This window comes from Anguilla anguilla, chromosome 1 (assembly GCF_013347855.1).
Source record: "Anguilla anguilla isolate fAngAng1 chromosome 1, fAngAng1.pri, whole genome shotgun sequence".
NCBI classification, from domain to species: domain Eukaryota; kingdom Metazoa; phylum Chordata; class Actinopteri; order Anguilliformes; family Anguillidae; genus Anguilla; species Anguilla anguilla.
The window spans coordinates 68,508,943-68,536,842 of record NC_049201.1 but is presented as its reverse complement, the minus strand read 5'-3'; the positions used below and the strand labels follow the sequence as shown (position 1 = coordinate 68,536,842).

General features: G+C 41.8%; 1 protein-coding gene across 2 annotated transcripts; it reads left to right on the top strand.

The window, feature by feature from the left end:
• The first annotated feature begins 7,390 nt into the window (after positions 1 to 7,390).
• On the top strand, positions 7,391 to 22,143 carry thbs3a (thrombospondin 3a). 2 transcript variants are annotated; one of them, XM_035382506.1, is made up of 23 exons: positions 7,391 to 7,682; positions 10,340 to 10,546; positions 11,279 to 11,532; positions 11,822 to 11,924; positions 12,461 to 12,487; positions 12,860 to 12,942; positions 13,136 to 13,187; positions 13,766 to 13,914; positions 14,070 to 14,210; positions 14,412 to 14,486; positions 14,681 to 14,833; positions 15,332 to 15,442; positions 15,844 to 15,951; positions 16,165 to 16,324; positions 16,404 to 16,522; positions 16,898 to 16,950; positions 17,188 to 17,381; positions 17,590 to 17,768; positions 17,972 to 18,020; positions 18,120 to 18,316; positions 19,015 to 19,187; positions 21,176 to 21,315; positions 21,413 to 22,143. In XM_035382506.1, exons 1-23 carry the CDS (start codon positions 7,589 to 7,591, stop codon positions 21,472 to 21,474), a joined length of 2,883 nt encoding a protein of 960 aa, XP_035238397.1. In that variant the 5' UTR covers positions 7,391 to 7,588; the 3' UTR covers positions 21,475 to 22,143. The 2 variants fall into 2 exon arrangements, with proteins under 2 accessions (XP_035238397.1, XP_035238480.1); XM_035382589.1 differs by lacking the exon at positions 7,391 to 7,682 and having other exon boundaries at positions 10,408 to 10,546; positions 11,208 to 11,532.
• Positions 22,144 to 27,900: the final 5,757 nt, after the last annotated feature.

The window sequence follows — 27,900 nt, the reverse complement described above, 5'->3', positions numbered from 1 at the left end:
ACAATTGTAAAAGTAATAAACATAATTAGCATAATGAGCTAAAACAAGTCACTTCTAATTGGCAAAAAACTTGAAATACTGAACTGCACTTAAGGAATACATAGTGCAAAAGTTAACCGAGTTTGAAGAAAGTTAAACAAAGGCCAAAAATAGTAAGCCACTAAAAATGAGATTTAGCCGTTTGGAAAACTGACTCCCACCAATTTCAGAATTACGAATAAGCTTTTCCATTTTCCATTCATTTTCCATAACTACTGTAGTCTACTGTACTTAAATAAATGTCAAAGGATAGCTTCTTCCAACAAGTCACATGTCAAAATTTGTATAAAATGAGCGGTGTCCAAATACCTCTGAATTAATTCTGAGAGCTCTTTCTCACTGGCAAACAGAAGTTTTATCTACTTTCTGATTTAGTATCTCTACGTTAGAAAACATAGCACCAGTGCATACATATTTATATAAATATACATATTAAGTGCATACAGACTACTGTATGTGTACAAATTGTAAACAATTACTTTGAGTCGTGCTTCAGTTGCGTTTAATGGTCACTCAACCTAGGTATTCTGGGTTCATTATGATCACCTGGTCATCCAGCGGAATTAGTTTGCAGTCTGTAAATATAAAGTCATCGACAAACTATGAAACTGGAACACATCAAACACATCAGAGAACATCAGAGATTGTGGACACCAATTCTAAAGCACACAAAGTGCTCAGGATGCCTACTGTATCTGTTCATATCCATAACATCATAATTAGTTTGTTCCCCATAAAACTGCAGAGCCTCATACCATAGAGCAAAAAGAACTTTGACAAGCTCTTTCGGTTACATGATAAAGTTCTTCAGACACTGAATGGACTGAGTCATTGAACACAAATCAAAGAGATGTCAGAAGAAGCATTTATGCTGTAAGGACTGGGGTGGCCTGACCCCTTCCCTGCATGGGCAGTAGATGTTAATTTATCAGTAGGTCAAATTAAATTCTTTTGGGCAGTAATGTCAGGTGTTGAAGATATGTGTGCGTTTTGAAGGAATAATTAGGCACGTGATTCCACCAGGGACGGGTTGTGTAAACACTGCGCTCATGTTCAGCATCCTCACTCTTTCCAGTGTCCATCTCTGCAGGTGACCTGGAGGTTCAGGGAGGGCTACCAGGCAGCTGTAGGTGGAGAAGCGGTGTTTGCGTGTCTGCTTACAAGAAACATGTGTGTGTGTGTGTGTGTGTGTACATGTAACATCCAACTGAAGGATTGTGTGACCAGAGACCGTGTCCTTCATGCCATCTTTACTGACTGGTGTGCATCTGTCATTCCTCTGGGCATATACCAGGTTTACAGATAATCTATCAAATTACACTTAAATGATCAGCAATCTTTGGAAATGCTCCAGACAGCCCAATGTGTTCCTCACTTGTTGCTTTGTTAATCAGTCTCTTTCCATTCAACCACTGTATATACAGTACAACCACAGAAATCAAGATGCTACTGCAGATATAGAGCCTACATTGCAGAGATTAAGTCTAAGAGTGGGAGCAAGAGACTGATTTTATGGTAGCAAATCAGAAAAAAAGATTCTATATTTTCATTTTCCATTTTTTTTTTTTTACTTTTCTGTCCAGATACTGTGTCCCCAGTCCTGTCACACTCCTGCTGGGCTCTGTCATTTTTTTTGTAGCTTGGTTTCAATAGCTAATGCCTTCCTAATGCCTCTTTTCCTCTCCTTTACGGTGAGATGGTCTCGTCCCATTAAACTCCACTGTCTGTGCGGAACGGTCACGCCACATCTACAGCAAATGGATAGTGCTGAGTTGTACCAGGTGTGAGCTCTGATGATTACGACCTCCTGCCAGCCACCCTGCAGGCCTACGGATCAACGATCGGGAGGCAGCGAGACCCCCCTCCAGCACAGAAAACAGGTGACTGGCTGCCCCCCAAGAGTTTTATTATCGGAGGCTGCGCATTCTTTATTCTCCCTCACTGTCACCACTGGGCTTCTGACAGTGAGGGCCCCAAATCCTGGGCCCCAGTCAAATTTAAATATGTAGACTGCTAGACCAAACTTAGTGTCCTTTAGGTAACAACCTGTATAAAGATGATGGCAAAAGGGGAAGCCAACTTGCAGCACATCCTATCTGATGCTGTGGTGGAAGATCTGGGAACATGCATGCAAGTAACGCCAAACCCCACCTTTCTTCACTTAGACTGTTCTATGGAATAGAATAGAATAACTACATTTCCTTTAGCATTCATTGTATCTTAACTATTACACTGGGCTGGCCAGGAGAGGATGGGCTCCCCCTCTATAGAAGGGTTCCTCCAGAGATTTCTTTCCATTGGGGAGTTTTTTTTCTCATTGCTGTTTCAGTGTTTTTCTTCTACTGCTAAGTTTTTTTTTTTACCTCATTTTTTAGGGGTCCAGGCCGGGTTTTTTTTTACCTACTTTTTCTCTTTCTGTTTTCTCTGTAAAACATATTTGTGATTGTGTCTCTGTAAAAATACAAATAAAAATTTAATTGAATTGAACCTTATTTTCACCATAATTTTTGTTTCGAGGCATGACGTCCCCTCCAGGGTTATTCCCCCCAAAAATGTATGACACAGCTGATGCCCACATGGAATCAATCAACACAGAGAGCTAGCGCACGCTGACTGAGCCAAGCATTGGGGCTTGGGCAGGAAAGACTGGTGGTGGAGGGGAAAGAGCTGGTGGTGGAAGGTGTAAAAATGCAATGAGAATTGATAGATGAGTCAGACAGAAATTCATTGCAGCTGAAGAGTGAGGAAGAGGGAAAAGGTCTGATGAAGTAATACAAGAAGAGTGTGTGTGTGTGGGGGAGGGGGGGGGGCGGGGTGTTGTGGTCCTGAGGAACTGTTTCCAGCAGTCAATCCTACAAATTCCACTAGGAGTTGTCCTTGGCCAACCACTATGGCTTCTGATGATGATTAGAGTCCCAGAAGACTTGGAAAGGCAGATTTTTTTTGGGTAGGCAGAAGTTATTGGTCACCTCCTGGAGGCATTAAAGCCAGAGAGAAAGCGGGGCCAGCTTACAGGGTGGCGATTGTGGGACAGACTTGGGGATATGGAAACTGTGCGTCTTCTGCTCCAGTTTGGTCTCTTGGCAACTGCCACAGATGTCTGGGAAGCGTCTGTCTTGCCTACCTCCAGTCCTGTAAGACCGCATATTCCTCACCCAACAAGCTCAGCCTGTCAACTGAATGACTGTGTGGTGAGGACTACAGCTAACTGAAAGTGCATAATGGCCTCCACTTATTTCTAACTGATTTGTTTTAAAGCGTTTTGGAGGACAGAAGCTTAAAGCCAGGAGTACATCAGCAGACTACTCCTGCTGCCTCTTGGAACTTGGAACATGGACCATGGAAGCTAGAGGGAACACACATGTGCACTGAGAAGGGAGGAAAGACAGCACAGCTGAACTGAATACGTTTCATAATTCCACTGCAACTGGACCCATGACACCCATGGCTAGGTGCTGACATTTCCGGTGGCATGCTGCTAAGAACAGCATTTGAGGTTGACCAGTAAGGCTCTTTAAATAGGGCACAGTGTGGTTTTAAGGTAGCAGCACAAGTAGTCCTGACTGAGGGTTTTAGTTATTAAAGTAATATAGTGATGTAATTTGTGATGAGAGAAGTGGTCCGGCTCCACAGCAGTCAGAGGGAGGCACGCTTTAGGTAACTGGAGGAACATAAATCATAGCTGCTTTCATAAAATTGTTGTAATGAACCCAAATATGGTTGCCATGGGACTAAAATGCTCTTCTCAATGGAAGAATTCATAATCCTTCATCGGGCCAAATGGAAGCATCTGTGTGATATGTGGACGTTTAGTGGAACAGTTAAATAATGGCTGTAATCGAATGGATGAATGGTAAGGCCTACACTTCCAAACCAATACATTTTGGCAATATCGATTAACTGATAACTATCCTAAAGTTCCAATGACATAGAAATGTATTTTTCTAGACGACATGTCTAAGTTATTTTAGAAAATGCAAACGGTAAATTGCACATGCTATCACAGCTCGTTACAGTAAAAGTAAATTCACATTGATTGGAATTTGGATGCATTGCAAGACAAGGTGTTTGAGATTTATGCTCATTTGCACACAAAAATGAGTACCAGGGTTCGACCAGCGTTTTCTTAGGGCTCAGTTTCCTTTTTCTCTTTGGTCGGTGTGCGACAGTCCCAGTGGAATGTTCAGCCTGTAGTTTGGGGCGGTTAACAGTTTTCCAGCTGCCACAAAATGATGTGTAAATTACAGTCTTGGAGCACCAGATCACTAAAACCACACATGAGTCTCGTGTGCTGTACCAAAGAAAAAAAATGCTACAATGTTAAAAGGCCCTTTCCAATGAAACAATCCATAGCTCACTTTTTCCTACGTCTTTTTGCTATGAAATATTTTTAATTATTTTCCCTTCACATATTGTAGAAATTGTAACAGCAACTGTAACAGTAACTGCTTTCTGGTTTCAAAATTTGGAGCAAACAGAAGCACCTGTGGAACGTGATGTTCTGCTGGACATGTTGTCTGCTTGTGAAACATTACAGACCAATGAACTGCAGACCAATTAAGTGCCATAATTAGCAGGAATAAGGGATAATGGAGAAAAGCTGGATGTCTCTCACTGTTCCCTTGACCATTAAGATTTTTGTGCTAAAAATGACTGATGGATGCACATGTTTCCAAGATACAGTTTCAGGTTATTTGTTTGATTATTAACTGAAGGTAGGAAGTTATTGAACACTGTATCGATGATTTACTGTGTGGTCTCTGAAACAGTGCTATTGCTGCCCCAGTAAGGCGTTCCCTCTGTGATGCATAGGGCTTGGGGAAACAGGCATCCTGCTGTCTGTTCCCCTACATTTTCACACAGCAATAGAGGCGCAGAATTGTGCATAAAACAAAACACAGAACACCGCAGAAAATGTTGCAGTTGAAGTAAATTAGCCACTCTATCATAATATTCAAGGACTTAATATTTAAATTAGGTTTATTTTCATAGTTTTAAATGATAAAGTAATTATATTCAACCTGTGAGGGAATGAGGCATTGCTTGTTAGAAAGTATTTGTCTAAAACTGTAAAAGAAAAAATAGTGAGTCAACACTCAGAAAGAAGTGATTTTAATAATTGTTAAGTATTGTGGGTCTGGGGAAATGTACCTCAGAGTGTGTGGTAGTGAATGAGGAACTGAAAAAAAGGGGTCTAAGTCAAGTACATGAGAAGTGATGGGGCTTGCTCAGAACAGCAATAAGAGGACATGCTTAGCTTGATAAGACGAGGACAGAGAGGATCCTTCATCATAGGCTCTAGAGACTGAAGTAGGCCAGCTGGAAGCTGCTGGAGGGTTTTTGGTTAGGGTTTGAATCTGTTTTTCGAAGACACCCTTTTTTCAACAGCGTTAGGAGAAAGCTCAACCTGATCCAGCATACAAATTTTTAAAATGCAATTTTCATTGGATATATCTGAACTCCATCAAACAACTAGAGCATCAAACCGTACACTTTAGCCACCAAGAAACTCCACACTGGCTCCTGTGTGTGTGTGTGTGTGTGTGCGCATGCCTACCAGCCGGCAAACGTATGTGTGTATGCATGTCCACGCATGAATCTGGGTATGTCTATCTGTGTGGGGCAAAACCCTCACTCATTGTGTAGAAAGCATTTGGTTAAATGAAATCCCTCTGCCTACAGTGATTCCTCCAGAGGGCTGTACATAATAACCACAGAAAATGATCTGGGAAAGAATTCCAGTTCAGAGAAAAAAAAAATACTCTTCGTGATTGATTACCTTTTCCACATTACTTTAACAAAACAAAAAATACCCAGGAAGCAGAAAGGTTACGCTCTCTGAACGTACGTCATCAATAAGGCTGGAATTTGTGTGTAAAAGTATGCTGACTGGATTCATGTTGAAGACCAGAAAGAGAATGTAGACTCTGTGCTTGGAACTTACTCATATTTTCCTGCTAGGAAAAAAAGCTTCAACGGTAAGGCTCAGGAGCCAGGCATTCATACAAAACCAGGTACACACACAAGATCATTTGTAGAGAGGGGTAGTTAGATTATGTGAAAATATTAACAATGTGTGCCTTTTACATTTCAGGGCCCAATAAAAGGGGTTATGAAAAATTCCCCATAGCTGTTATTACACATCACTACTCTTATGTAATTTAAAATAAATTATTTTTGGAACATGGATGAAAACGGAACACAGATGGGTTTTGGAAACAAATATATCAGAATTAGGCCTATATTTAAATTAACTTGTGACATGGAAGTTCCATATAGTAGAAATCATTGATGAAATGAATGCTGCACTGTCCGCCTGTTGCAGTAAATGCATCATTATAGGTGTAGCTGATTATTATTATTATTCAGTTCCACAATAGAAAGGTGAATGCACAATTCTAATTTATGAGTTCAGTTCCTTCACTATTCTGTCTACCTTCAGGTCGACACGTGTTGTAGTTAAGTATTGAAAGTTATGGGGAGGAGACGGGGGAAATAGAGAGGTTCGGGGACTCATATTTTACGGTGAGTAAAACACCGGTCACTGCAGTTTTCCGAGCTGAGGTCATCTGTATTTTTCAGTCATTTGGGTTAGGTATGTTTTCGTTTCCGGATAATCACGCTTTCTCGGAATGTACTTGATTTGTGTTAGCATTAAAATCAATTTTCCATATAACAATTACATTTCCAAGACCCATTAGCTACTAGCGCATAAAATGATATCCTAGAACGTCAATGAAGGACTTCAACAATAATCGAATTATAAGGATATGCAGGGGCCAGGTGGTAATACATTCTACATTCAAATCAAATGAAGGTGTACAGGCCGTGGCATTTGTCTACAGTTGGTTCATTTAATTCGGTTGCCTGTTTAAATTTATTTTATGAAATAATTACCTGGTTTCCCCATCTATAGTAGCCTAACATTCTTTTCACCTACACATTTACAAAGTAAATTCCTTAACTGGCCGTGTACTGATACATTTGCATATTGTTAAAAAAAATAAGTTTCGATCGTTTAAAACCACAGTCTGCTATTGAGTGCGACTAAGATTATTCTTGTTTTCCATGTCAATACTATAATATCCTCAAGACGATCGTTCGGTATTTTCCATTTAATCAAAAAAAAAAAATCTGGCAAGTCTGTCTTTTGTAAATGCATGAAAAAGAAGTAAAATAGCAATCACTGGCTACTTTTTAGGTTGCCATTCACAACTTTTAGGTCTCATTCTTGTACAACATTACTGGACTTAACAAAGGAAAAAAAAACATTTGACTCGCAGCACGATCCGGCGAGGATCACAAAAAGGGACGAGCTACAGCATCCCCGTCACTACAGTGCGGTCACAGTCTGGACTAGAGCGGCAGGCAGTGGCGTGCTGACACCTCTCATCTATGTGTGTGTCTTTTTTAACCCGAACAGCGGGTCAGGGCTTGGCTGAAGACTAAAGGCAGAAGCACAACAACTTTTCAGTTGCAGTCACGTTCATCTCTGTTGCACTGAGGGATTTACATTTTTGGCAGTCTTCCACGCACCGTTTCTTGGAACATGGGTGCGAGGCGATCTGTGCCAGAATTACTTGTCCTGTATGCAGCCCTGTTCGCCGGCTTATGCAGGTCGAAAGATATGCAGGAGATGGAAGGTAATAAAAAATATTTTTCTATGCATTGAAGTATTAGTAGTAGTTTTCCCTAAAATAACACACACAGCGTGGCTGCGTGCGTTACACTTAAGTGCCCTTTACTTATTATTATTATTATTATTATTATACATACATACAGGCATACTACTACTGTTAAATAATATTCATCAGCATCATCATTAGCCTCATAGTCATTTTGACTGGGCCCATTTTGAAGCTTCATATTAACTGAGATACAGTAGCCTACATATCATTTTCAACTCCGCGTGCCGCGCTGTGCTACCTGTCTTCTGTTTTTAATTCCTGGAGCACATTTCCTTGGGAAAACCATTCAGTATTAGTATTATACAACACGTTGTTTTGGCACAATCCCTGTTATCTTTTACAGTCGTACTGTACCTACCATTTTCATGCAGTGTCGTAAAACTTTATTTTCCTATGAACACAGTGTATGCTAAGTATAATCTCACATTTAATTTAGACAATGTTAAAGTTCCAATGTAATGGATATTTTACCAGCTCCCAAATTCATGAGAGTAGTACTGAATTAGCCTTAGACACATTACAGGGCCCGTTACTGAAGTCATAAATGGCGTAGTCAGTCAAACCTAAAGAAATCGTTTGTGTTCTATACCATTTGAGTGATGGTTTTATTTGGCTGAGACCATTCAACTGATCGTATTTTGAACACGGTATGATTCTCAAAGATCCCCAGACCATGTAGCCTCTAGTTCATGCTGAGCACTGGCAATAGAGGGTCTTTCATTGCCTTTAAAGACCTGGCCGGTGAGCAAGCTGTTCCAGCTGCAGACGAGTATCAGATCCCCAGGCTTGTGCTAATGGCTGGAGACACAGCAGATGCAACTGACAGATTCTTTTAGAACAAGTAGTTCTGGGCAGAAACACCTGCTGGACAAAAAAAGAAAGAAACATGCTGTGTGTTCTTGTTTCCTTCACACCTCACATTTGAAATGCTGTACATTTAATGTTTGCGTAAAAGAAGCCTTGATTATCTGTTCTGCATCACTTCTCAAACATGCGGGGTGTGACCTTACATTCAGTATGTACATATGACCATGGACATCGAGTTTCATGGCAGACCAGCAGGTCAGTAAGGTGGACAGACAATGTTATGCGCTCTTTCATTTAATGTCTCTTCCAATCTGCCTCACCAGTATCTTTGATTTTCTATCCCTCTGTCTGGAAATGTATTATTACTCTCGCTTCCCCTCTTGTTTTTAACAATGATGGAGAGCATGTGGAAATCTCCGTTTTCTTTTTTCTTTCCTTTGTTCCATAATTTCTTGCAGCCTGAGAGAGAAAGAAAGAGAAAGAGAGAGAGAGAGAGAGAGAGAGAGAGAGAGCAGCTATGGCTAGGTAGAAGAAGTGATGGGGAAAAGTAGTAAGTGAAATAGAGAGGTGAAAATGTATGACAGTATAACAGTGACTAGAGGACTAAAGGAAAGAGAATGTTTCAGGGTGTAGACAAGAAGAGAGGATCTCTGGGAAAAGAGAGAAAAAGTAAATAATGGGCATAACTGGCTCAGTTTCCATGTTTAAACCAGAGGCATTTATGGAAAAGGGTAGTAAAAGGCTACTGAAATAGGAGGCGCTGATTGCTACACCAATGACCTTGACCTCAAAACTTAACTTCTCAGGGGGAAACGGAGACATTCTATGCCATTAATCAATCAATGGTGGGGGGGGGGGGGGGGTCCCTTAACACCTGGATCAGGGGACACAGAGCTCACTGTGATGTCATGGGACTAAATTCATGGTTTTGTCATGGGAATTTGTATTTGTGTATGCAGGCATGCACACCCCTCTCTCTTTAAACAGTTCTAACAAATCTTACGTATTCTGTGTGATGTGGAAGCCATATCAGAATTAGGTCAAGTGAGAACTAGGCTAGATTGTACAAATCCAGTTGTAAGATCAGTGTTAATGAGATAATATTAATTGACCTTAGCTGCTGTGGGCTTAAATTAACCTACTTTCAAAGGCCAGGAAACCCTGTATTTTGTAGCACATAAACATCACTCTTTGAGTTGTCTGCTGCTAAGAGTATTAAGGTATGAGTGATATGAGATGAAATGAAGTGAGATATTTGGAATTTAATGAAAATGGCCTTCATCTGTGAACCCAGGTTTTAAATAAATAAATAATTGAATCATTCAATCAGTCAATTAATAACAACAGCATTTATATCTAGTCATTTAAATGATGCTCTTATCTAAAAGAATGTATAAAATTGTACATGCAATAAGACTAGATGAACACCAGTATAGTTACAGATATTGCCAGTAACAAAATCAAAAAGCCTAATTGTATACCAAACAATGCCATAATAATAAACATATTGTTTCTGTTATGATCTTGGCTAATGTCTCAGGCATCATGAGACAAAATAACAGGCTAAGAGAGAGGTGACTTCCTGATGGTATTCCCTGCCATCGCAGTCAACGACAACTGCTTTCTTTTTTCTTGCTTTCTCTCTCCTTCACTCAGTCCTCACATTCCTGCCATACTCCCTTCTACACAGTGAAACGTTCAGTTTACATGAGGCCAGAGGGAATGAACAGAGACTCTATCAGAGGTGACTTAACGCTGAATACTTTGCCATAACCCTCCCCCGTGGCCCCTCTCTCTGTGCCCAGTGATTGACGTGCTGACGCTGAATGATGCCAAGCAGAGCGTGGCAGCGGTGGAGAAGGTGGCAAGGGCTCTTGGGACAGCCGATGACATCTACATCGCCTCCACCTTTCGCGTGCCGCCAAAGCTGGGCGGCATGCTGCTCGGCCTGTACAACAAGCAGGACAACAGGAAGTACCTGGAGCTGGCCATCATGGGCAAGATCAATAAAGGTACCTGTGCGTAGTAAACAGACCTGGGTAAAATGCATATTTTAAATATAAAAGCCCCTCAGACACCAGATTCCAGACTATTTTAAAAGGATCATATTTTCACTAATATTAAGAATAAAGTCATTCTTAAAGATGATACTTTTTTGTGTGAAAATTCAGTTTAAACGTATTTTACAGGTATCTGAATTATTTAAAGTACATATTTGACTCAGGTCTGCCACAGGATAGACTCTTGTTTATTTATTTTAAATTTCCGTTGTATGCACCAGCGCCAGCTTGTATTAAAGGTAGCAGAAATTTGGAAAAAGATTATTGTGCCAAAAGCTGTTTACACTTCTTTTTAACTTGGTTACATAACAAGTCATTCAATTGGTTGAATAAAACCAGACCTGTTAGCAGGCAACTCCTTTACTTTTGTTCATGTCATATTAGTGTTTAATTATCGTTTATACAAAGAAAGAAAAGGCTAGAGTGAGAAATAATATTTTTAAAACAAATATTTCACACCCATTTGTTATTACTGGTGTATGCATAATTATCCCTGTGACCCACACCTCACATGTTCTTAGCACTGCTTTTTGCCCCTCAGCTCCTTGCTTTGTCACTCATCCCTTGGTTTTTCTTTTCACCTACACCCCTTTCTCTTCTTTCACTCCCTCAGTTCACTCATTTCATTCCTTATGCCTCCATTAATTTTTCTCCTCCTTCCCCATCGTTCCCCTCACCCCTCAGTCCTTGTGCGTTATCTGCGGAAGGACGACAAGCTCCACACCGTTAACCTCCAGAATGCCAACCTGGCCGACGGACGCACTCACTCAATCATCCTGCGGGTGGGCGGGCTCCGCCGGGCAAACCTTAACCTGGAGCTCTACATTGACTGCCGATTGGCCGACACCAGCAAGGGCCTCCCCTCATTGGTCCAGCTTCCATCAGATGCAGAGTCGGTGGACATCCGTAACGGCTATAAAGCCTACGCCAGGCTACAGGTGACAACCAACTGAATATGCCTCGAGCGCTTCTATACACCTTTACACCTGTAAGGGATATTACCCCACTAATGCTCTCAATTACCTGAGGTGGGATTCATTGGTTTATTTCATATTTTTATGTAAAAATGGCTACCAGTTAATAACCAGTTAATACCAAACAATTTGGCTGTATTGCTCTGAGCCGTTTAATTTAATGAGGTGTGTATGTGTGTGTGCGTGCATGGGTGTGTGTGCGTGCGTGCGTGCATGCGTGTGTGTGTATATGTGCACATGTGTGTGCTTTTAGGGCTCTGTGGAGACCCTAAAGCTGGCTCTTGGGGGCAGTGTAGCAACAGCAGGTGCCCTAACAGAATGCCCTTTCCAGGGAGACTCCTCACTGTACAACACTGGTAACCCATTCTTTGTTTTTCATTTATGCAGAAATGTGTCTGTCAGTTTTTCAGTTGCACTAATACTTATTTCCCTGAACACAGCAAGATACCATGAAGAGCAACCCATAAAACTATATGAACAATGCATCAATCCAGCCCCCAAATTATTAGTGATTTATATTTCGCTAAACTGCAGGATGACTAGAGCAAATACGTAACCTTTCTTATAGCTCCATCTAGTGGTGGTAAAAAAAACAAAAAACAAGATGCGCTTGGTAATCACTGAGTAGCCATCACTCGCTAAGTCATTTGTCATTATGTGTAAATATCTGAGTCATATGCAGTGAGAAAAATCTAGAAATGGCCAAGCATGCTGAAACATGAAATTATTTTGCCGCAACTGCAATAGTACATTCGTCTGAAATTATAGCTAATATTTACACAGTTGTCTTAGTGCTAAGTAAGTCATTTACATTAAATCTGTTGGATTGCAGTATCAGTCCTAAATATGCTTGCAATAAAGGTTATAACAGTATTAATTTCTTTTTCTGCAGTGAATGGGGAAGTAAACTCCATACTTGGTGAGTGTTATATGCTATGTAATTTCAACCTGAGACCGGTTCATCACTTTAGTGCAAGAATCTTTTTAGTGTCATTCTGTGCCCTGATGTCTATTAAATTCATTCAGTTTTCTCCTGGTGTTTCACTATTGCTCTATTAGAAATTATGATTCTTCATTTCTATGTCAGTTATCCAGAATATCCAACTGAGATTTTCAATAACTAGATGTTGAACCTCATTGATAAGTTAATGCTAATGCTAAATTTATTGATAAATACTTATATTTTCTTCAACAATCGTACTTGTTTGCTTAATGCATATTGTTATATGTATAACTGATATTGGTATTGGTACCATTCTTTACTATGTTAACTTGGCTTTCTTCCCATCAGGTGATCACACTAAGGCTCTGATTGGTCAGCTCATTATCTTCAACCAAATTCTGGGGGAGCTGCGGGAAGATATCAGAGAACAGGTAAGAGGGGTTTGACATTGTGAGGTGTGTCTATGTAGGCATGTGTGTGTGTTTCCAAGCATGTGTGTGTGTTTATGTGTGTGTGTGTGTGTGTTTGTAGGGTTGAGGTGGTTAATAGGTGTGTCTAGGGGTGGTGTTTAGATGTATTTTATTGATGCTCAGTCTGTTGCTATACTGTGCATTATTTCCTCAGGTCAAAGAGATGGCTCTCATCAGGAACACTATACTAGAGTGCCAAGTGTGTGGTGAGTGACAGAGAGCTTACTCACTCCAGTGCACACCCAGATTGAGCCTTCAAGGCTCCTACTCTGGCTTCAGGCTGACATCAGGCTAATGGGCTGATTCACATGGATATACAAGGAGGGTGTTTCACATGGATATGTTCAGCACAATCCAACCTTGCATTTTAATTCTTTGTCACCCATATCAATAAATGAATATATTTAACAAAATTCAATTTGAAGTAATATTTGTTATTTTAAAACCCTATTGAAAATATGTCTGCAAAGCAAAATTCAGCAATCAATCTCCAGATTATTTTACGTGTAAGGCCCTGAATTTCAGAATATATGCAGTTGTAAATAATTGCTAATCATGTAAAAAAAATTTTTTTTTCAAAAAAGCCCTTTAAATGATTCAGGTACCACAATGGGATGATTTTAACTGCTGACTAGGTCCCTTCTGTAGGAGGGTGTCTGCATCTTGCTGCTGTCTATATCTAGGCTATAAGAGCTGCTTAGGGGAAAGGCAGAGCTCTGTTTTAGCGACTGGCTAATCTGTACGGGGTTGTTTTAAAGGAAAAATTTACATTTTCTCCCTATAGGCTTCACTGAGCCACGGTCCCGCTGTTCCCCTAACCCCTGCTACAAGGGGGTGTCCTGTCAGGAGACCCCAAACTTCCCTGGGTACCGCTGTGGGCCCTGTCCTGAGGGCATGGAAGGCAATGGTACTCATTGCAGGGACACTGATGAGGTGTGTACTGCCCACATTGGTGTGCAAATCTTTGTCCCAAAGTCATTAATGCTTGATGAGTTACCCTGCAGGCGGTTACAGGTGCCTGTTGAGTGAGTACTGGGGTGTGTGTGTGTGTGTGTGTGTGTGTGTGTGTGTGTGTGTGTCTCCCTCAGTGTGCCCTTGCCCAGCCGTGCTTCAGTGCAGCAGGGTGTGCGAACACTGCCAAGGGCTTCACCTGTGAGCCCTGCCCCCCCGGACTCTGGGGCCCCCCTGTCTCTGGGGTTGGTTTGGCGTACGCCAAGAGTCACAAACAGGTAAGAGGCGAGCATCCATACACAGACAAACACTCTTATAAAGTAATTTTCTCACAGAATCAAAAATGCTCTCACTACTTGTAGAGACATATGGTGGCTTCAGATTGAAACATTGAAAAGAAGGTGTGCGTAAGGTGTGTGTGTGTGTGTGTGTGTGTGTGTTCTCTCTATCCTCCCACATGCTTTGCTCTTTTTCCTCAGGAGTGTTCAGACATTGATGAGTGTGTTGAGGTCAGCAATGCCTGTGTGCCCAATTCTCTGTGCACCAACACTGTGGTGAGTCCTAATCAAAGGAAAGCAGGACAGATCCAGATCAAGTCAAGTCACATTTATAGCACATTACACAGCGCTTCACCAAAACAATGCAGGTTGTAGCAGAATGCACTCTGTCTGTTTGATGTGATTTAACAGTTCTAACAGATTATAGTTTTAAAGATTTAACAGTTATAGCCAGTTTCTCTCTCTTCTAGGGCTCCTTTGAGTGTGGCCAATGCAAAGGAGGCTTTTTTGGAAACCAGTCGGTCGGCTGCTTTCCGCGGACATCTTGTGCCACGCTGAGTTTCAACCCTTGTGATGCCAATGCGCATTGTGTCATCAAGTGGAACGGGGATGTAGCCTGTAGGGTGAGCCGGGCCATATAGACCCCTAACGAGCAGCAGCCATGCTTGGAAGGGAATTACATAGGGTCAGTGGGATAGAGCTATATAGAGCCAGTCTGATAGATCAAAGTTATTATTTATTTTATTTTTATTGAATTCTCCTTGCAGTGTAGGTTTCCCCATAGCAGAATATATGGTTCTTGAAATTAAGACCTGAGACTCATGTCTCTGACAGGGGACAAAAATGAATAGCCTTCAGAAGACATACAGGCATAAGTAACGTAGGTTTCCCTGGACAGGTACATCTGTAAGGCTGAAAATTAAAGCCAAGTAGTTATAACCAACCCAGAATGTTTCCAGTTCTGCAGTCCCAGTCAATTGCACCACCACTCATTCTGAAGTCAGTCTGGCCAACTTAATTTACAGCCTTTTGCTCGTGGCTGATTTAGAGCAGAAATGTCTGTGACTCAGACATCATGTTGCTGTGCCTGTGCAGTGACACTGCCTCTCTATCTTCATCAGTGCAATGTGGGCTGGGCTGGAAACGGGAACACCTGCGGTCCAGACATGGACATTGATGGATACCCGGACCAGTCTCTCCCCTGCATCGACAATGACAAACACTGCAAGCCGGTCAGTGAAACTGTGTTCACACATAGTGCTGCCACTACACCTTTTACAGTACATGCTGTACACTGCACAGTATTTACAACACTCTCCATATACAATGCTTGGAGGCCACTGTACTCCTTACGTATCAAACATTGATAATTTTACCTCCTACACACTGCAAAGAATTTATGGACTCCACACCCCATATGCATGCAATGATCACTATACTCCCTTTACTGTACACCATGCTCCCATGCACACTGCAGGTTGAAGCTCTGCTCTGAGAGGGTGATGCCTGGATGACTATTGACTGTGTTTCATGGATTGGGTTAGCTTGAGTGAAGTGCACTGCCTGTTCATTTTAAGGCTCAGTTACAGAGGTGTACTAACCAACATTAGCGTACCATTTATGCCTTGAACAGGACAATTGCATTTCCACGCCAAACTCTGGTCAGGAGGATGCAGATAATGATGGTATTGGGGACCAGTGTGATGATGATGCTGATGGAGATGGGATCAAGAATGTTGAGGTGTGTCCCTGTGTCTATATGTTTACTGCGCTTGATATGATCATTCATCATATATATTTAATCATCTTGGAATTGTCTTGTATTCTGGACAGAATTAACCCCAGACAAAGTGTTTTGTTGGGCAATCAAATACTGTCCCAGTGCACATTGTGTTCAGCAGCCTTTAATATTCAATAGACATAATTATATTGCGTCTTAACTCTGGTTTGCCAGGACAACTGTCGCCTGGTGGCAAACAAAGACCAGCAGAACTCTGACACAGATTCGTTTGGTGACGCCTGTGACAACTGCCCAAACGTCCCCAATATTGACCAGAAAGACACTGACAACAACGGGGAGGGTGACGCGTGTGACAATGACATCGACGGAGATGGTGAGCCCTCCAATCATGCTCATCGTTTGCAACCCCTCTGTCATATACTGTTTAAGAAGCCTGAGTGTCTTCTGTGCAGGCATCCTCAATGTACTGGACAATTGCCTCAAAGTCCCCAACCCCCTGCAGACAGACCGGGATGGAGACGGGGTGGGGGATGCTTGTGACAGTTGTCCTGAAATCAGCAACCCCATGCAGGTCAGTGCAGAGAGAGTGTGTGTGTGTCTGTGTGTGTGTGTGAGAGAGAGAGAAGGGGGAGGGGGGGCTGGGAGTATATATGTACATTGTTATTGGGCTGGGAACAGCAAACACTTGATTTAGTGTATGTTATTTAAACCAGTGATTCCAGTCGATTTATTGTGTACTTATAAATACTTGCAAATAAGAGGTTGCCAAGAAAATAAGACATTTATTTGAGCTGTTGAGTACCTGTACTACAGTGGATGAAATGCAGTTTGTTGGAGTGATTTGTTTTTCTAAGCACATGGGCCAGAGTTGTTTATTTGATCATTACGGTTATGTATTGACATTTATCATGGTTTTAAAATTTCATATGATCCATTTTCCTTGCAGACGGACATTGACAATGACCTGGTAGGAGACATGTGTGACACCAACCAGGACATGTGAGACAGAAATCTGCACTTCAAAACATGCATGCACACACAAGAGTACACATGATTCTAATGTTTAAGTTATTTTGTTTACCTGTATCTGTAGATAATTAAAAGAAAACGGATTGCTTTACTGACTTTCTGTAGTCCTCCATCAAAAATGTCACTTGACGGACGCTTTAAATAGAGCAATATTGCTGCCTTGCAACTGCAGTCATTATAATAAGACTGCACTATTCCAATGTTCAGGGATGGGGACGGACACCAGGACTCACGGGACAACTGCCCAGACATCCCCAACAGCTCCCAGCTGGACTCGGACAACGACGGCATCGGTGATGACTGTGATGACGACGATGATAACGACGGGATCCCAGATTACGTACATCCTGGCCCTGACAACTGCCGGCTCATACCAAACCCAAACCAGAAAGACTCTGATGGTAACTTTTCACCTGCATTCAGATGTACACACATTATTACATTATATTCCATACTTTACTGTTCCATATCACACGTTTAATGGAAAAGCATGAGAAAAATACAGTTATTCCAAAGCATGTTATTTCATGCTTTGGGATAATAAGTGCACAAGTACATGTATATGTCTCACTGTGTATTTAATGTGACTCCCCTCCTCTGTCTGTACAGGAAATGGGATGGGCGATGTGTGTGAGAAAGACTTTGACAATGATACCGTGATGGACCAGTTTGACGTGTGCCCAGAGAGCGCAGAGGTCACACTGACGGACTTCAGAGCCTATCAGACGGTCATCCTGGACCCTGAGGGAGACGCCCAGATTGACCCCAACTGGGTGGTGCTCAACCAGGTGACTAACATCAACGGCTGTGCACTTCACTAGTCCTGAAACCCACAGTTCCCCTTGAGTTAATCTTTAGCACAGACATCATTTATTTTGCATGCTATTGTCACATTTTGTACTTTACGTTTTTATTGTGTGTAAAAAACATTACTGTTTTCATTTCAGAAGGACATACGATTTAACCGTAACATGCTGCGTCTTGATTTTAGGGTATGGAGATTGTTCAGACCATGAACAGCGATCCTGGATTAGCTGTGGGTATGTCAGCTGAAACACGCTTCTCTACGTTCATGTCCATGTCTCTGTCCCAGTTCTCTGACCATCTCCCCTTACTGTAACATTGATCTCTTCTCCAAGGCTACACGGCCTTCAACGGCGTGGACTTCGAAGGCACGTTCCACATCAACACAGTGACAGACGACGACTACGTCGGCTTCATCTTCGGCTACCAGGACTCCTCCAGCTTCTACGTGGTGATGTGGAAGCAGACGGAACAGACCTACTGGCAGTCCGTGCCCTTCCGTGCCTTGGCTGAGCCAGGCCTGCAGCTAAAGGTAGTTAGCATTGCTTGTCCTGTTACCAGTAGAAATTAGTTCATGTTTACATTCCTAGATTCAGCCCATTGGGCCAAAGGCTCATCGCCAAGTTCGAGAAGATTGCTTAAAAAAGTTGTCTTAGTGTCTGAATTATGCAGGAAATCATTAGGTCTAAATAAAAGCGCGTTAAACCGTCTTACTACAGATGGACAAGAAATGACAGTCTGCGTCATACACAATACTGTCCTGCAAGAGCAGCCGAGTCAATTAGCTGAAATTACAAGAAGTAGCTGTGGCAAACAAGCCTGCCACAGGCCACCGAAGTGGCTTTCCATGGGGCCCTCCAGCACAGAGACACAGGGAGACAATGTTCAAACAGTCCACGTTTATTTAGAAGGGTGGCAAGGTGGTACAGCCAAAGAGCAGATCTTAAAACTGTCATGACAGAGGCTCTCTTGTGTGAGTGGGGATGACAAATTTAACCTCTGCGCACTGATTACCTCACTACGCACAGATGCAGCCACTCCTGTTCCCGGGTCCAATTAGCCTGGCCAATTACCTAATTCTTAACCAATTATCCAATTGGCCAGGTCTAATTAGCTTGACCCAGGGCAGGTGTGGCTGCTTAAACCAGCCATCCCCACACCACAGTAGCACATGCTTGTTTTATGTTTAAATCTTTGTTTGTTGTTCCCCCACCTGTCTCTCTTCCGCAGGCGGTGAAGTCCCGGACCGGCCCGGGCGAGTTCCTGCGCAATGCCCTGTGGAACACGGGTAGCACGGCGGGGGAGGTCAGGCTGCTCTGGAAAGACCCGCGCAACGTGGGCTGGAGGGACAAGACGTCTTACCGCTGGCAGCTCAGCCACCGCCCCCAGGTGGGCTACATCAGGTGAGCTGAGCCTGCGCTGCTGTAGCTGACCTCTTCACTGCAGGCCCTCTTAATCCAGGGTTTTGTAATACTTTTCATTTGTACAGGATTTAACAAGTTATTTTTATACTTGGGTCATTTATTTCGCTGATTTGCTTATGTAACCTGCGTGACAAGTTATATTGTTTCCATTTTTGCCTTTTTTGTGTTCTCCGGCCCTGACTTCCAATATTTATTTTTATTTAGTAAATATCCACTTAAGAAAACAAGGGATTGAACACACAATTCGCTGCAGTCTATTGCTTTGTCCATTAATATACTATTACCACCCACCCTGCTCTGTTTCATGTATTGGAAACATTGTTCTTTTCAGTGTGAGGACAATTCTACCAAAAACATTTAGTAAGTTCAATATGGGAAACAAAGAATTACTTTCATATGAATTTATCATTTTATTATTTAATGGCTTTAATGCCTGGAACGTAAAAGGAGATAATGAATAGGTGCATAATGCTTCATATAGAAATACATTTTCTTTATTATGGATTGTACATATATATAAGTGGAAGGGGTTACTGCTGCCAGGTATGCACGTGAGACACAAACTCATGGCTTAAACATTTATAGACATTATTCTGTGCTTATAGATGGAATGTTTGTCATTTGACTCATCATCATACAAGCCTTCCAGAATTCATGGGGGTGAGGTCCATGGTCTTAACAGTGAACACTAGAGGGGGTGCTGCTTCGTTTGGTGCCTGATGGGTTGATATGAAGAGGGATTGTGGGATGGGCAGTGGAGAACGGGGGTAAAATATAGGGGGGGGTTATTCCCATAATTTTTTATTTTCTATTTTTTTCCTCTAAAATCTCTGTGACTTTACAGAGAACCCGGGCCCCCTGGCTACCCATTGTCCCCGTTTCCATGCCGACCAAATCCTTGGCAGGAATTTGTTTGGCATCTGTTCATATGCAGATCCAGAGGAAGCTACTGCAGAGTGGGGGGTCCAGGAGGGAGAGAGGGAGTGAAGGACAGAGAGAGGACTCTGGGGCTTGCTGGGGTATAAGAGAACTGGGGGATTAGGCAAAATAACATTCAGGCAAAATATTTCAGTCTGCATGTATGGAGGTAGCATGTATTTGTATGGTAGCAGTGGCTTGGGGATAGAGGACATTCATAAAATTCCCAGACCGTGATATTGAGTAATAAGGAAAGGAACTACTGTACTATGAAGGGGGTCAGTGGTAATGCTGAAACAGAGTACAGTATATACAGAAGCAGAGAAAGCGATGGACAAAGAGCAATAATAAACGTAGTCTAGAATTGTCATCAAAACGCAAGATCTGCTCCAAAAGACCGATGCCACAAAGGTGCGCTCATTCCACATGATGGAGTACCCAGCCTGAAACAAAAGGCCTAACTACTGTTAGCAGAGTCATTAAAAGACACGACAGCTGAAGGCTGATTTATGTCAACGTGCCCGCGTGTAGAGTTCGTCAGAACTGGGCCTTTTCAGCCTTCTCCCCATTAGCATGTGGAGAAAGAGGGGGTCCCACAGGGGCTCGCCGAGCAGGGAGCCAGGTCTTTGTAGAGGCAGTGAGGCCCTTTCAGATACAAACAGAAAGGCACCTGCTTTGTATTCTGCTCGGAGGAGTGAATAGAGCGCGGCGCAGCACTTGAGCACTGGCAGGGATGACGGCCTCTCCTCTCCGCCTTTGCGCCACTGCAAGCTCCTCAGCCACCAGTGGCCCACTCCACCCTTTCTAAGCAGCTAGGGAAGCTGGGAGATGGCCATGGAGTTCGTCAACACCTGTGTGTGCAGTGGGCTGATTTATATGGCCAAAATGAGATGATGAGCACTGGGCATACAGCATTTGGGAAGTCTTCCTTTTACATTACATTAATTTGGCAGACGCTTTTATCCAAAGCGACGTACAAAAATGATGACTACTCTGACCCTTGAGCCCTTGTCCTTGTCTCACTGGCTGTGCCGAATGCCATTCTGCAGACTGAAGCTGTATGAAGGGCACGTATTGGTGGCTGACTCGGGCGTGGTCATCGACACCACCATGAGGGGCGGACGTCTGGGCGTCTTCTGCTTCTCACAGGAGAATATCATCTGGTCCAACCTGGGCTACCGCTGCAACGGTACGTCGTTCGCTCAAGTCCAACGTGCGCAGCTTTCAGCTGACAGAACAGATTCTGTTTTACTTTGAATGCGCTAAAATGTATTCCCCTCCACCAGATACCGTCCCAGATGACTTCAGCGCCTATCGTAAACAAGTACAGATGGACCTCCAGGTGTGAGGGAGGGGTGAAGGCGAGGGAGGTGTGGGGCAGATGGACACCCTGTGCGCACAGCCTGGACACAGAACCCACAGCATCGCCTGTGTCTGTCAGCTGATGTGAGCTGTCATGAGTGTGACCGAGTCTGTATGGGGGAAAGGAAACAGACCCTTCTTGTCCCGGTCGCACTGAACTGAAGCAGAGGGCTAACGTTAGCTCCAAGCCAAACAAAAAAGTATAAACTGATTTTCATCAGGCTGATTAGTGCTGTGCAAGGGTAGTGATGTCTCTGTCCCGTCCTCACTGTGTGGATGAATGTGATGAGCGTTAAGAACGGAACGTGTGTATATGTGTGTGTGTGCATGCAGTAAAATGTCACCATTGAAATAAAGCGCACAAACTATCCTAACTGGGTTTAATTTCCCAACGGATCATTTTTTAAATCACAAAATCTTGAGAAACAAAACTAACAGAAAATTCATACACAGTAAACTATTACCCAGACATTTCTGTTACAATGTAAAAATAAAATTTTGGCCCTGAAATGTGTACTTCAATAGTGAGACAGTTTATTATACAATCCTGTTAACCCACAAATGAGTGTGTGAATGTCTTTTTTTAGTACATGGATTATTTTTTTATACTGTACTTTATAGGGCTGTGAGTCTTCATGCAATAATTAAATATGAAATAAAGACTTGATACTAGATATAACTGCTTCCATAACTGCTGGTCTTTCCTGCTTGCACAAAATAATGGACCATGTTCAAAGTTCATACCTTGGAGTCACTGAACGTATCTAGCTCCCACTTCTATAAGCCATAGGTAGCAGCTCTGAAAAAGCTGACAATTTCCCTCTAAACTACTTCCATAAGCACAACGATCTTCCAAAATGGCAAAATTGCCCAATTTGATGTTCTTTTTTTTTGGCCTTTTTAAAATTAACTTTGACCCTGTTCATATTCCATTAATAAACTAATAAACTAAATCCTTATCTTAGTGGCCATTGTGGTAGACTGAAATCAGATGCATTGACTTGCTGCATTCCACAAGGCATTCTTTTGTTCTTGTATAAGAAGGAAAATGAAATGAGTGTCATTTTAAAAAACCTTTATTTCTCCTAAATGACAATTCAACAAAACATCGAACTGTTAAGGAGCAAATATGAAAGGTTCGCCTCAACCACAACCACTCCTAGGTCGCTGAATTCCTCATTCATCAAAAATTTCAACTTGGCTGAGGTTTCATTCTGTGATTATCACTGAACAAAGGCAGCTCGCCAGTCCACACTGACATGCTCTACAGTAATCTGCTGTTGATTCACACATCAGATACCTGGTTATTACCAGCGAGACCTATCCCCAGGAGACACAGACACTCTGCATTGAAGACTGTGGCTTGCATCACATCTCTGTACTTCAACACCGTCTGCTGTTCAGATCCCTGTCAGAGGCACTGTTCATGCCTTACTTATTTCTGTAGCAAAGGAAGAGAGCACACTCAACCTGTGCCTTCTTGCTTAGACCGCTGTTCAAGAGAGTCACAATTTGAATTAATAAATATTAATTCAAATTTTATAAAAGTAACCATAAGCAATCCTATTTGAAACCTGACATAAATATACCAATAAATATTATATTTAAACAGGGTTTGTAAAAGGCTCCCACAGAATCACAAGTAACATTGAGTGTGTGTATGTGTGTGTCTACATGTGTATGACACACACACACACAATACGTTTCATAAAAGATGTCAAATAGAAAAACAAACAAAATTAGTCACTCCATGAAAAGATCATTGACAGAGCATGTTTGAGCAGAGCATCATAACATTGTAATCAAGTTTCTTCTAAAAGGATACTTTTAAAAGTGTTTCTTAAAACTATGGGTCATGGGAGTGTACGAGATGGGTCCAGGAATGAGTCTAGAGTCCACTAGGCTATGCTAGTATGTGTACTTGAAAAAAAAGCATTCTAATTTTGAAAAAAAAAATTCTAATTTTGATCTCGATAATAAAAAGTTTAAGACCAGTGCTTTAAAGTAACTGGACATGTGAAAGCTGACTCCCTTCCCTCTGGTGAGTTCTAGCAACTGCCAGGCAGATTCCCTGCCCTCAGAATGCTGGGATACTCTGCCGTTGCCCAATCCCACAGTGCACTGCATCGCTGCCCTCTCGCAGGGTGTCAGGGCTGCTGACAGGGTCTCTGGCGGACTTGGCACGGGCCTGCGGCAGTGGCAGTCAGCCAGCCAGCGGTCAGGCAGGGACAGTGGGAGGTGGAGCAAGCGAACCGCAGTTTTTGAAGAGTTTGCTGGGCCTGGCAGACCGCCCTGGTCCACAATGGGACAGAGATACAATGCAGTACCTGTTTATTTTCCCTGGAGCGCTGCCACAGTCTTGTTCTTTGCTTTTAAAGCATGTCGAAACTGCCACGGCAGAGTGTAAATCTCCACACCTCTCCATCATGAATAAAATGGATGCCAACTTCAAAGAGCTTCAATTTACTGTTTGTTGTTTTTGCTTTTCTAAGGTATGCTTGTGTGTTTTTGCACACCAAACGTATTTATTGTTCGAGTTTATGCACAGCCGCTGTTGGCCTATAGTATTATGACCCCATCAATGTCACAAACTTCCAAACAAAAGTGGTCCTATACAGTGCAGTCCTCAGCGAAACAAAAACAGGAAAGCCAATAAAGTATACCATTATAATCTACTTTAAATACAATTCTGATATTTTCATTTATAGTGTTATCGTGCCATAGTAATGCTGATACACACACTAAGCTATGGTATGTATATATATATATATATATATATATATATATATATATATATATATATATATATATATATATAGTATCCTTGTGAAATGACTTAGTGTATTTTTAAAAATACATAATTCTTGAATAACTTGTTTCCTTTTCTACAACTGTGCAGTAATGTCACATTTGTACCAGAAAGCCATTCAATAGAATGTGTACACAGACAACCATGAAGACATCTGCAAGAAGTAAGGCACATGGCTGATTTTTTTCCCAAAGAAAGGGCCCAATATTCCATAAACATACAAAGATATTTTAAGAGACTGACATCCATCAAATGCCTCCATATCTTAAAACATCTGACAACATCTGTCCAACAGACACCTGTTTGCTTCAGTGAACCTGCAGAGAAATTCTTCCTTGTCCCACCAGGTACCTCTGGCAACTTTATGGTTGTAGAAAGGATGGAATTGCTTCCCTCACTCCCCTGAAAGGGAGATGTGGTTTCCCAAGGGTCAGGGAGGCCGGGACGAGTGCAATATTGGGAGAAGATCGTACAACACTGCACTGCATCCCATACCTACCTGACCCTGGGAGTGGACAAGAGAGAGGGGTGGGAGGGGCCTGGATCACGAATTCCAGCCCTGCATGCCTTGAGTCACAGCTGACATTGCAATACTGGCCACAGCCTCTGGAGGATACAAATCACAGTGCAAGGGTCACAGATTGAACTACAGGGATGTGTGTAACAGGCACATATTTCACAAGTAGTTAAATATTGTTTTTTATCCAAGTAGGTTTAAAATGTGTGATAGGCTTTGTTTTCACTGGCTATATTATGAGTTCCCAGTGCTTTTAAAATGCAGGACAAATGGAGCAACACATTTTTTAAGTGTTAACTTCTTGCTTTTTCACGTTTATAGTGATGGTCAGTACTATATTGTATCAGATTTTATTACAGTGAAATAAGGTGAAAATTGGGAAGATAATCAGTCTCAGGCAGAACTAGCATTATCAAGTCAAAGATTAAATAAACAAACAACAATGCGTATGCGTACTGTCAAGTTAAATATGTAAAATTCAAGGTTGACATTTTCTTATGCATTATTCATTGTGAGAAGTCAACTGCTTGCAAGTGTTTTCTGTTGCCGTCTTGCTTATTTTCCTCTCAGTACAAACATGAGCTAATGAATAACAAAGCGACGTTAAACAGTTTCCACGGAGACTGTCTCCTAGCGACATAAAGTAATCTGTTAAGCACCAAGAATGGGAAATGACTATGAAAGGGCGCAATCACAAAGAAAAATAACTTTTCATATAAATTCAGTAACTAATCAATGTGGTATCAATAGCTGAATATATAAGGCCGATGTTACTTTACGCTGCTTTATCGAAGCAGTTTTGTGAGAGCGCGTGCACGCACGTAGCCAGTTAGCGCACTGTACAATCTGGTTTCACGTTTATCAATAAGCATTTAACTTAAGTTACCAAAAACTTTAAATCAACATATTTATTGCACACTTACCTTAAACTAATTTGTCCATGTCACAACCGTCCGCACTGTAGCTGACTAGTTAGCTATGTGTACAATTACGTGTTATATGTTTATCAAAGTTTTAGCAACCTAGCTACCATTAGCAGGCTAGCTGGCTTGCTAGTAAGCTAACGTTGGTAGCCAGATGACCAGCTAGCTACTTAGTTATAGCAGAACACAAAATTTAACAACTTTTGAAAATGTTTCTGGGATGCCAGGTCGAATGAGTAGGCATCATCAATCAAGATCCTTCCTAAGTTCACTTGTTCATTCTTGGCATATTCCAACACTTCCCCGGGACAAGCTAGTCAGTCTGTTGCATCGAGTGAACGGCGTTTCTCGCTTTTCCCAAATCTCCCTCACAATAGACCCCTCGTTCTGAATAGCCTCTGCTTTGGTCGGTGGTGGGCCCCGCCTCCGCTGCCACAATAAACAAAGGCTACTATGCAATGCTCACTGATGCATGCATCGCTCTCCTCTAATAACGGCGACTACTCCCGGGTCATTTCCCGCGGTTTTATCAGTCATTGCATTTTCCGCAACTTTTGGTACTGCGTTTCCTATGTCTATGACTACTTATTTTTTGACTGTACACAACAATCGCTTTTGAGCAAAATGGACAGTATTTCACAAGAGCAAATTCAAATACATGGTATGACATTACCCGATGTACACCCCAGCAAACTCAGAGATACAGTATAGCCCAGAGACTGTAAAATAGCCCCATGGCCCATGCAGTGTTGTTACGTGGTGGCCACGTGGTTTTAAAAAACAAATTGAGATGGGAAACATTACAGATTAGCCCATACAATTAGGCTATATAATGCAGTTGTAAGTGGTTATGTCCGCTTGACATATCGAAAAACTTACTTGTATTGATATTTGTCCTGTATTTACGATTCGCGACTACACAAACTCGTAATAAATGCATGATATGTAGGCTATTATTATTATTATTATTATTATTATTAGTAGTAGTAGTAGGCCTAGTAGTAGTAGTACTAATAGTAGAATTTATTAGTGGGCCTAATTATTGAAAAATTATAAGCCTATGTTAAAAGCGAATAATAATAGTTTACTGATCATAGCCTATTCACAATAATCAGAACAATAATCATTTGATAACTAAATATTCTTGATTTTTGTATGCCTAATATCTATTATGGCTAAAACAGTGATTCACACTTAGGCCTAGTGCATAGTTCCACCTGTCGTTCTTGTCTTGCATTACAGCTAGGCCTACCTGATCACACGCTTGCCAATTAGTCCATAGGTGGTCGCGTGCCGATTTTTAGTAATTTGTTATATGATTGTTAACATCCTAGTAAATATAGGTAGTATGTTGCCTGTCTACCCGCACATAACACGAACGCGTATGTGATTTATTTAGTCGCTCGCCATGCTGGTGTTTGGGCTCATCAAACCGGGAACCTCATCGAAGGATACCTGCTGATACGACAAGGCTTCACTTTGGAGTTACTGTAGGATTCGAACCATTAATTAATTAATTCTAACCATAATCTCACGATCATTCAGGGATATACAGTGAATGGATATAAGTTCATCTCAACCACAACCATGTAGCCTAGTCATTTCACTCACCTAACGGGCGAACTATTAAATTAATTATTAATCATTTAATTACTCGCCTAATTTCACTCATTTATTGACATGTATTTTGAATACAATTAATAAAATTGGGGATTTGGTGACCAAATGAAAAATTTAGCCAGGATTCCCGGCGAATTCCAATTTATTCTGTGTAAAGTCCCATAGGATATTACAGCCAACGTTTCCAGCGAATCAGGACACCAGGAAGCTGATTTTATGCTTCTTAATATGAAACACTCTCCCTATACTGGACGGATACCATCACTTCCAGCAGCAATTTACAGTAATTTACCCTATGAGGTTTCCGATCCAACCTAACCAAGCCAATCCCTGTTTAGTTTCAACATGCATGCAGGACTAGAACAATAATGGTAGCCTACTGCTTTCAGTCTAGTTACCATCTGCAACATATGGCCCTTTCAGTTTCTTCCTAAAACACTAAAAATTCAGTGTGGGAAGAAGGCCTTCATCATTGAAGAAACTATAACCTCAAATATATAAAACTGGCACCAAACTGCCTTCCTGTGGTAGCAAATGAGTAAC

What these genes read in the sequence shown, in the direction of transcription:
- thbs3a (XM_035382506.1), top strand. Translation starts at nt 7,589, where the DNA reads ATGGGTGCGAGGCGATCTGTGCCAGAATTACTTGTCCTGTATGCAGCC. An exon ending in CATGGGCAAGATCAATAAAG is followed by an intron (nt 10,547 to 11,278) that starts GTACCTGTGCGT and finishes CTCACCCCTCAG; the next exon opens with TCCTTGTGCGTTATCTGCGG. An exon ending in AAATCAGCAACCCCATGCAG is followed by an intron (nt 16,523 to 16,897) that starts GTCAGTGCAGAG and finishes TTTTCCTTGCAG; the next exon opens with ACGGACATTGACAATGACCT.